The sequence below is a fragment of the Zea mays genome, chromosome 1, assembly GCF_902167145.1.
Source record: "Zea mays cultivar B73 chromosome 1, Zm-B73-REFERENCE-NAM-5.0, whole genome shotgun sequence".
In the NCBI taxonomy this organism is placed as follows: Eukaryota; Viridiplantae; Streptophyta; class Magnoliopsida; order Poales; family Poaceae; genus Zea; species Zea mays.
In genome coordinates, this window is record NC_050096.1 from 159,862,725 (window position 1) to 159,873,300 (window position 10,576).

A 10,576-nucleotide genomic window follows, 5' to 3' on the forward strand; every position below is an offset into this window, starting at 1 on the left:
CGCGCGTTTCGTCGTGCCTCTGCTGAACTCACATGCATGCATGCCTGCCAACGCGCATGATATATGGGTTAAAGAGACAAATATGCGGTGCAGGTCATGTACATGCTTTTATTATATTTATTAGCGTATTAATTAGGTGCAAGTTAACGTGTAAACTATATTTTTTTTAAAATCGCGTCTTTTTCGTTCGTTAAGTTTTCAACATTTAGTGTATATATGTGGTACGTTCATATACGTACTCATGTGCAAAAGTTAAGCTACAAACCACAGGTAGACCAATTTCATATGTGTGTAGTAGCTATATAAGACAAAAAATAGGTTTTTATCTTGTAGCGCATAGAAACCTTAAATTTGCAATTTGTGTATGTTTTTTTTTTAATTTGGCTTTGCTTCTTAACTTTTACTATACGTGAGTACACATGCATATGGATGCTCTGTGAATATAATATCTTTTGAATAATCCAAGTACGATTTTGAAATGATTTGTGTATGTTTATTTGCACCTAATATATGGTCGTCTACACCACGTATTTCCCTGGGTTCGGAGAGACTCATCACAAGTGCCACACAGCAAAAGGCAGATCAACTCTCTCGATCCCATAAAGATAAATTAAAAAAAATGCACGCTTGTTCGTTAGAATTACCTTTCGGCTGCATGTCGGCACGTACACCCACCGATCCAACCAAATGCGCATGCGCTTCATTAACCGTCGCAGCTGACACCATGATGAGGCCCCACGTCGCGCTGAGTGACACGTGTCAGAGAGCCAGAGAGTAGTCACTTGACCGGCCGCCGCGCGGTCAAATGATGACGCTGCCCGGATCCCTATGCGTGGCCGCCGTTGGTTCCCTTCTCGTTAGACTCAGAGTGGAGCGGCAAATGGTTTTTTGAACTAATAATAATCTGTCAGGGTCAGGCTCGTCTGACACTCCGTCACATGGCAGACACAAACAATGAACTAAATATCTAGCAGCATCCGCATCATCATAAACATCTCCGCAACCAGGATTCATCAAGGTATAGAAATAAAGGGAGACATAACAAAAAAAAATCCCCTGGACTGAAATAAGTTTTATGAGAATAAATTAAACTTGTTCATTTTGTGTCAACACGTAAACTCCCTTGTAAATTGCAAGGTGAAACCGTGACTAAATACTCCTATCACTAATGGCCTATTTGGACCATAGTTTTTAAGAAATTGGTTTATGTAAACTGAGGTGCTTCCAAACATATTAGTTACCTCGATTTATAGAAATTGGATTCACAGTTTCTTAAAACCGAGAAGCTAACCTTTCCTAGCTAAGAAAATAAAAATTGATTTCTTGATAAACTAGGTTGCTTTCAAATAGAATCTAAGACAGCATGCATGTATCCACACATTTTGGAGAAAACTCTCGGAAAAGCTGTAGTTCCTGTTGGTGTTGCTAAGTAAAACCACTTACGTACTACATATTTGCTCGAACGACAGCCAAAATCAGATGCAATTTGCGTGTTGGGGGTTATTGATGTAGCTATATTATCCAACTTGTCGGGGGCAAGGACGTGTCCGTTACTGCTACCATATGCCTTGTCTGCATGATTAGCGCTCCCAAAGGCCGTGGTAGCAGGTAGATAGTGTTGTGTGCCCTAGTGCTAGGGGTGCTGATGGATCACGATTTAAATATTTCTTCATAATAAGTTAGAACTTTTTTATTAATTTTAGTTTAAAATGAATAAGAATAAAACTCGATTCTAATGTGATTCGATTCTTAAATTTTATACTGTAAAATCTAGAGTACATTACCTCCCTTACCTATTGATGATAATGCGGGTTAAAAAAATTACTTTAGTTTTTTTTAATATATATATATATATATATTCCAGTTTTATAGAACTAAAATTATGTTGGACTGTTGGGTCGACTATTGGCACACATCAACATTACATGGCTCCATATCATACATCATGGCACGAGGTATCACACAACCAATAGTGTGGATGTCATCGTTTGACCTTGATATGTGACAGTACCTCGACGTAGCTCGTGATGCTGAGATCGGTGTCACATATCTTAGCACTGAACTAAACACCACATATCTTGTAGCAAACATGTTGGCCCAACAATGCGGTCAATGTGTGCCACCGTGGAGGGATTGAGTAGATGTTGAGCCAAGAACTTAAGAAGCTACGTACTATCTCTCATCAGTGACGATATTTAACATATTGTACGTTGAACTAGCAAAAGATGGCTACGAGGTTAAGGTGGCCCAGTGACGCGTCGTGCTCTCCAACAGCGATCATGCCCGACATCTTCTGATCTCGAAGAAGACAATGAAGAGAAGAACGTCACTCACGCTAAATGTAAGAAAATGGATGAGGAGAGAATGGCACTCTCCAACATGATTCAAATAGTGGTTTGGGCTTCACAAAAGCCAAAACATATCCAGCTAGGGAGTTCGTACAACCCAAAACATGGAGAGTCGATGACTCCAATTTAGACGTTGAGGGGGAGATTGTTGCTGGTGATGTTGAGATTTCAACACTTAAACTCATAGCTGAAGCATTAGCAGCTGGTTTCAAGTTAGGTTGTCTTCAACAAGCGGAGGAGGAACTTGCTTCTATCAAGGTTGGTTCAGGTTCTTCTCATATGTTGATTTGGAAAAAATACATATGGCATAGAATATGGTTCAAACAATGTGAGCGCTCCATTTGTGATTTTCGTAATTGAGGCTACTAGTAAATTAACCTCTACTCTAACATTTGTGAATGTGATACATTAAATCCACATCTAGGATTAAGCAAGAATGACGACCATAAAAGAGGTGATGGCCACAAAGGATATGCAAGTGCTCAACGTGGAGAAGAGGAGGAAGAAAAAGAAATATACAAGAGCTTAAGACAAAGGTATAAGTAGGATATTTTATTTTGTCGGTCAAGATGCGGTAGAGTACATGATTAGATTTAGGACATATGTCTATCCTATTAAAAGGGAAGCTTAATTAGACAATTTGGTCATCTCGTACCACTGGATATTGGAATCACATGCATTGCATATGGACCTAAGTGATGCATATGAGAGCAAGCGAAAATATTTAACAAAAGCACATTGAAAAACGCTAAGTATATGTTCCAATATGTTTGGTAAAACATTTGAAGAGCTAGTGCGCTTAAAAAGGGTTTTCTCAGTAGTTTTCTAGAGTGCATTAGACATGCCTGGTGGTGTACTAGGCATGCATATACACCAGGTACGAAATAGATTTATACTTGTTGCACCATTTTTTAGTCGAGCGCGCACCAGACATTTTGGCACCAAACGCTTAAGCTATAGAATCTGACATATAAAATACAATAAAAATTGTGGTTATATGCTAGGTTTTTTAGAATAACGGATGAGTTCTAAGAGCAGCTCCAAAAGAGCACTTAAAATTTATTCCCCAAAATCTCTTATTAGGAGCTGTTGCAAATAAAATCCACCCAAAAATGTTATCCCACAGTAGATTACTAAAAAATTAAAAAGGAACATGGGCCAATAGGTGCTTTAAATGGGCCACACACATACACATTGTGCTCTTCTTTTTGTGCATGCACCTGAGCCATTTCATCCTTTGCGGTGCTCTTGGTGATGGTGTCGAGCATCTTGTATATACACGACAATAGGCCACTAGACAGACCTTGCTTTGCTTCCTTTTGTCGTGTAGACATACTTGTTCAGTTCATGGGAGTAGTAGGAACAAAAGAGGAGATAAAAAGCTACAGATCTTTAAGGTACAACTAAAGCATGCCATGTTCAAAAGCTTTCCACTTTGCACTGCTAGCAAAACATGAGCTGAGCAGCTACCAATTTGCACTAAATCATGAGGATTCAGCCATCTTCAAAGTGGCCATGCTCTCACTAGAATCACAACTTAGGCAGATTATACAAATGAATGCAAAGGGTGAAGGCAGATGTGCCCAAATTGTACACAACAAACGAAACCAAGCAGTTAAGTTGACTACAAAACTTTTTATTTCAGAAATGAAACCAAAGAAAGCTTGTATCACTGACATGTATGAGATAATGTAAACATAGCACATTCCTAACTATGAAGTTGACATGGAAAATTTTAATTTTAGAAACTAACACAATTGACCAAAAAAGACATCCACTTCATTTCAGTAATCTAAGCCAAACTCTCACCACCACTTCTAGTAGCTGTATAGGAACTCCAACCAACCAAGAACAACTTCATCTCATCGCCCCACTTGCTGAAGCCTAGGAATAGAGTTGAGTCGTGGAGTCATCAGCGCATGAGAGATGAGCGAGTTAATACCCGGAGGTTGCCGGTACCATTTGTGTTGCCGTGGATGGAGCGGTGCCCGGGGCGACGGCTGGCCGCCTCCTCCTGCAGTTCAGGGCTCATCAAATCGTCTAGCCCGCGTGGACCTACCAGATGCCGACGGCGACGAAGGTGGCGAGGTCCTGTTTGCTTGTCCATGAAAAGAGGTGGGATGTGTGAGCGCGCCCTAGGATCAGACGGATTTCGCCTCACGCAAATAACGCGGGTGCGATCGCCCCCGACGTGTCACGACGAAAAAACTTTGGAGGAAAGACGGAGGGGTCTATTGGAGGAGGAGAAAACGGAGTTTGCCCGCACACAAAAAACGCTTTTTTGGGGTCCTTTTTCGCGTGTTTTGGAGCTGCTATAAGATCTGCCGCGCTGAGCTAATCGGATCAAAACAGGTGGCACACGCCAAGTGTTGGCCACGTCTGCACCACGCCAGATCAGATGCCACGTCAAGTACCCCAACACCGTGAACTACTAGGCCGAGCTTATTGTCCAAAACAGGAATTAAGACGCGTAGAGATATGGATACGAATATATGTTTTTCCAGAAGAAAAAAAGCTAAAAAAATTCGGTCGTTCCGACACGGCATTTCCCTCTTGAAGCGACGTGCCATCCGACTCGATCATGGGGCATCTCGGTGCATTGCATTGCGTTGCGTTGCATTTGCAGTGACACGATAATATTGCTGTCCGTGTACGTCGTCCTCCTGTTTTGTCCGAGCTGCAGCGATTATCTGTGCACGCATGGCGATCCTTTTTTTTTTTTGGTCGCGGACGTGTCGTTGGTTGTGACAATGCAGAGGTCGTACGCACACTATTGACCAGCTGATGATAGGGTGCATGCTTGATGCTTGGTGGGCAGTCCACTTCATCTTCATGGATGCATGGAAGAACGGAACAGGTAGCTGCTTCGGATCACCAACAAGTAAAGACCCCTCGTCCGGACCCCCCCATCCTGACTGGGACCGATGTGCGTGTGCGTAAGCCACTGTCGTTTTCCGCGGACCGCACGGCTGGGGTCTCCCGGCTCTCTTGTCACCTCCGCGTCGCGTCCATGCATCCGTCGCGTCTTCGTGGGCTTGTGGTGGCTGCCGGCGTCGTGTCGCCGGGCCCAACCCCAAATTGTTAGACCATGGAGACGACGTGGTCCTGAGTCCTGAGACCATACGATTCAAATATGCAGCGGACGAGCGGGCGGCGGATGAGAAGTGCATCACTGCACGAGCAATGCATGGCGCCGAAAGGACCGGCCGGGCCCACGGCCCTTTCTCCGGGGGACATGGTCCGATAGAGTATGAGGGACATGGAAAGAGAGATTATGACGATGGCCCCACCCGTCCACCACACAACACATATCTAATCTATACATACCAAGCTAGGCTAGTCTCAATTACTACATTTTAATGGCCCATGGCGTGGTGTAATAGTCTAGTCCAAGCACTCATCGACAGCACATTAACACAGAGCCGGGACCCGGGACCTCACGTCGACCCATTCTCCCCTTGGATGATTGTGTGTCATCTCATCTGGGGAGCTGGAGGGCCTATAAATACCACCACCTCACTCTTCGCTTTCCACTCCATCTGCAACAAGCCAACCGCAACCAGACTCCAGAGAGAGAGAGAGAGAGCCACACATTGCAAGCTTCCACCATTTCCAAGAACAACTGCCACTGCAGAGAGCTCGTACAGGAAGAGATGGAGATGCACATGGACGACAAGAGCAAGACGCCGCTTTCCAAGAAGGGGAGCCGGAGGTCGGCGTCGGCGTCGGCGGCGGCGGGGCTGAAGAGCCGGCCGTCCAGGGCCGCCGCGGGCAGGTCGGTGCCGGGCCGCCTGGCGGGCCTGGTGAAGGAGCAGAGGGCCAGGTTCTACATCATGCGCCGCTGCGTCACCATGCTCGTGTGCTGGAGGGACTAGCTCGTGCAAGCGGTGCGCATCTATCCATGGCCGTAGCGCGTAGGCCCCCCCACCCCGTTCGGTGGATGTGGGCTGTGGCTCGGCCCATGTGGGCCTGGAGCTGTAGCGCCCTGGTAGGTGAGGACGTGATGTCCATCACATGTGCCATATATACTGACTAGTTTCCCAACAACAGCAACCCCAAAACAAAACAAAAAAAAGTGTCATGGTGAGAGATCGGAGATGTGCCTGTTGTGTGGCCATCCTGTGGTTCATATGTGTCCATAGCTGTCGGAAAAATTAGTATAACTTCATCCTGTGGTTCATAATTGTACGCAAAAGAATTACTATCATGATTGCCTGAAATATAACTTCACCCTGTTACAGAAAAACTTTCTTACCGAGTTTCTTTTTTCTGTCAAAAAGAAGGAACAAATAAACGTAGCTGCAAAAACAAAAAAACAAAAAAAAAACGACAGACTGCTAGTTTCAGCTCTGTCAACATTGGAAAGAAAGAATCTGCAACAGCTACGCAGACACTATCTGCTGCTAATCATCTGGTTGATCGAGGTAAATGAGCCGATGCACGCGCACACAACGCCAATCGCTATGATGATTATGCACAGGATGATCTGCAAAGAAAATGACCATAGATACTCAGTGTTGAGCAGTTTCAGGTTCCAATCCTGTATTTGTTGGTCCGCGCGTTTCTAGTTGGTGGTTACCTCCCACAAGGGCACTGCGCCCTTCTTGATGGAGAGGTAGCATGCGCATGGGAGTATCAAGGCCTGTATAAATCATCATCAAGCACATTTTTTTTATCAACTTCTTTCAAATGGCCAAAGTAGAGAAATCCACCGCAGAAGTGTAGGTGAAATGTTCTCCAGAACCTACCACGAGCATTGTGAACACGGATCCAAGCAGTGCCATCACCAGGGCTGAGAAACCAGAGGAGGGTAGGAAAAAGTCAAAAAAAAACATCTTAAAATTTAAAAATGGAGGGGAGGATCATTCAGTTAAACCGAGAAAGACTACTACTACTCACCAAAGTAAGGGAAAAGCAGAGCCACCGCAACGGTTGAGAGGACGAGGCATGTCCTAACGAGCATTCCGACCAGGTAACTCTGCATCTTCTTTGGTAGGGCTTCCTCTATCGACAAGGCGACCGGCGTCATCGTCAGTGCATACTTTGTGTAAGGATTCACAACCTGGAACCAGAAAGAAAAATGCAACAAAAAAAAAACAAAAGCAATGAAATTAGCATCTCGTCGTCTTCATTCTGAACGCGATGGCAGAATGGTAAAGTGTGGTTTTCCCTCGCACCGTCATCCAAATGGCAATCTTGGATGGGATGTACTGCTGTGGCAAGTTTAGGGTGAACTGTGACATAGTGGACTCGCCGAACATCAGGAACCCTGAGACCGCAACTCCGGCGTACACAAGCGTTACCACCGTGAAGCTGAAAACGGTGCAGGATGGCATTTTGTGTTAACAAGAAGGCGGCCCATGTTAACAAGAAGCAACAAAGTTAAGAGCACCGCTTACCAGAACATGAGCACGAATGGAAACTGCGAGCGCTCCTTCATGGACGAGTAGATGTTTGGGAACACCGAGTGTCCTGAGTAGCAGTACCCATACAGGCCGAGTGCCACTGGAAGGTGGGTCACGTTCACTACAGCACCGGAAAAGCGAAACCCAATTCCTTCTCCGATGCCAACCCAGCATAGGCAGACGATGACCGTGATCGTCGCGATCACGCCTCCAGCTGAGTACATACAGAGACGGTCAGGAGTCAGGAACAATCCTTCTTTCGCTCAAAGATTACTTTTGTTGATCATAAACTGACTGAACTATCAGTGATACGAGTCAATTCTAACTACATTCCTATGATCAGTACAGAGGGAGTAAGAAGCAATTCCACATTTTTTTACATACCAGAAAGATATGAGAGGAGACTGAGGTTCCTGAGCCAGACTGATGGGAGGATTGCCAAGGCCATTGTGGTTGCAAAGAGATTGTGCGCGTTCAGGTCGATGCCAGTGAAAGCTAAATGCGCTGAGGGAAACACTGACGACAAGCTGTCTCCTAGCAGCGTAATGTACTCCACGCAGCTTGCCTGCAAAAAAAATATATACATAAAAATCACTTGTGTTCGACAACCAAGGCCATTCACAATAAGTTTTAGAGTTCAGAGAGCACACTTACATAAAGCTCCATGTACAGGACAACCTGAAAAAAAGAGATGCGATCAGTGAGGTAAACAACAGGTGAGCTGACTTTCGAAGAGAAATCTGTGTTTTTCAAGGTATACACACCGATACAAAGATCCGACCAAAGATTCCGAAAGCGACTTGTCCAATGTCTGGGTATGTCTCAATGTTGGGCGAACTGTCTATGCACCTCTTGAGAAGCAAGCCCGTGTAGCACGAGCTGCCACCCAGCAAGGGGAGCAGCAGGAGGCTTAGCCATCCCCCTTCCTTGATTCCATAAGCCGTGGTGAGAATTCCAACGCCGCACAGCACATTGAACCCTAGAAATTCGACCAGCATTGATGATTGATTCCATAAGCTGATTACTCTAACACCTGAGAATTCAAGATCCAACTGGTCACGCACCATTGATGATTGATTGGTTCCTGCTGCACTTGCTAGCAGGCGGAGGAAGCTCGATATAATCGGATTTCAGGCATTGCCTGGAGGGTCTCTCGGGCAGCTCCGCCTCGTGCGCAGCCGGCCACCGCGGCGCCTGGGCGAGGCTGTCCGTGGACTGCTTCACGGGCCGCGGCTGCGGGTGCAACGACGACTGCGACAGCTGCGGGAGCGAGGGCGGCAGCAGCGGCCTGGTGAGCGGCAGCCCCGAGCCCTCGCCTTTCCTCAGGAAGAAGGAGCTCCCGGCCTTGAGGAAGGAGCTGCCGAATCTGGTCAGGCTCGGGCTCGCTGCCATGATCGAGTTCATCGTCGGCGACGGCACCGCGCTCAGCATGTCGATCGACTGCCTGCATGCGAAACGAGAACGCCGCCGAGGAAACGGCGTCAGCTCCGAATCGTGGAAGAGATGTGGACGGCGAGGCGGCTGGTTGACGAACCTGTAACTCTGCGGCCACGCGCCATTCTGGCCGTCCTCGGGCGTGTCCTCACGCTCGCCGCCGTCGCGACGCCGGACATGGCCGGCGCGTGTCTCGGCGTCGCTCCGGTCGGAGAATGATCCATCGTCGGAGGAGGTCGGCGGGGATCCGCCGTCCCGGTCGACGCCGAGATCGTCCTCATCGCCGATGAATAGGAGCGAGCGGTCGCCGTGGCCCACCTCCTCGTCGCGGTCCATGTCGGGCTCGGCCGTCCAGAGTGCTGAGTGCACGCGCATGCAACACGGCAATGCAGGTGAGGATCAACGAAACCCAAATCTATATTAACATCAATCCCTGACGCAATGCAACGATCTCAAGGAAAGAAAGCATCACGATCTGTACTACGTACCCAACACAAACGCTTCCCCGATCTCCACTCTTCCAGCCACACGAGCAAGGCTAGAGAAAATATGGGGCCGGGGCCGACGAACACGGAGGGAAGGGGGAGAGATAGGCGGCCGGTTTCTGAGGAGCCGGTCCCGGACTCGTGGCCGCGCCGCCTCTCTCGCAACCATGAACCGGGTGACGTACGAGACGGCTGACGCTGGGCCTTTTTGTTATTGCCACTGAATGGTGGGCCGTTGGCCCATGCCCTTCCCCCCGTGTCCGTGTGTTGTGATATCGGAAGCTGTGCATGACGTCGCGTCAGGTTGGTATGTTGAGCTGGAAAACAGTACGTACGTGACAGCTTGTTTCGAGTTTAAATTTACGCGACCGAATATTCCCTCCAATCACAAATATGTGCCGCATTCACTTTAACGCAATTTTCTAAATACACTTTCAAATGTATGAGATTTTATAAGTATTTTTTAATACAAATATATATATATATAGTTTAAATGTTTTAAATTAAATAATTTATAAGTGATTTTAGAAGACAAACCTAGTACTCCCTCCGTCCCACGGTACTATTAGTTTTAGCCTTGTTTTTTATATATATTTAAATATATGATGATAAATCTAGACACATATATAAAACACATACATCAAATATTCACTACCGAACTCGCCTTTTTTGTCGAGTGTCTCAGACACTCGGCAAAGACCATTATACACTCGGCAAAGCCACACTCGGCAAATATTTTATCGGTAAATGATTTTTTTTTCGAGTACTTTTTTCGGGCGAGTGTCAAAAAACACTCGGTAAATTAAGAATCACAAAAAACCCAAAAAAACAGCAAAACATTTTTCAAAATTAGGGAGACAGCTTCCCCCCCAACCACCGCCATTGCTCTACACATCGGTCCTAT

General features: G+C 46.4%; 1 protein-coding gene across 1 annotated transcript; it reads right to left on the reverse strand.

Moving 5' to 3' along the window:
* Positions 1–6,491: 6,491 nt before the first annotated feature.
* LOC103640076 (uncharacterized) lies at positions 6,492–9,889 on the reverse strand. Its single transcript, XM_008662727.3, has 12 exons — positions 9,676–9,889; positions 9,288–9,546; positions 8,818–9,197; positions 8,518–8,732; positions 8,408–8,431; positions 8,138–8,318; positions 7,748–7,967; positions 7,526–7,661; positions 7,248–7,410; positions 7,097–7,140; positions 6,928–6,990; positions 6,492–6,834 (listed from the first exon to the last, which is right to left on the reverse strand). The coding sequence occupies exons 1-12, from the start codon at positions 9,839–9,841 to the stop codon at positions 6,742–6,744; spliced, it is 1,944 nt and encodes a 647-aa protein (XP_008660949.1). The 5' UTR covers positions 9,842–9,889; the 3' UTR covers positions 6,492–6,741.
* Between the last annotated feature and the right edge of the window lie 687 nt (positions 9,890–10,576).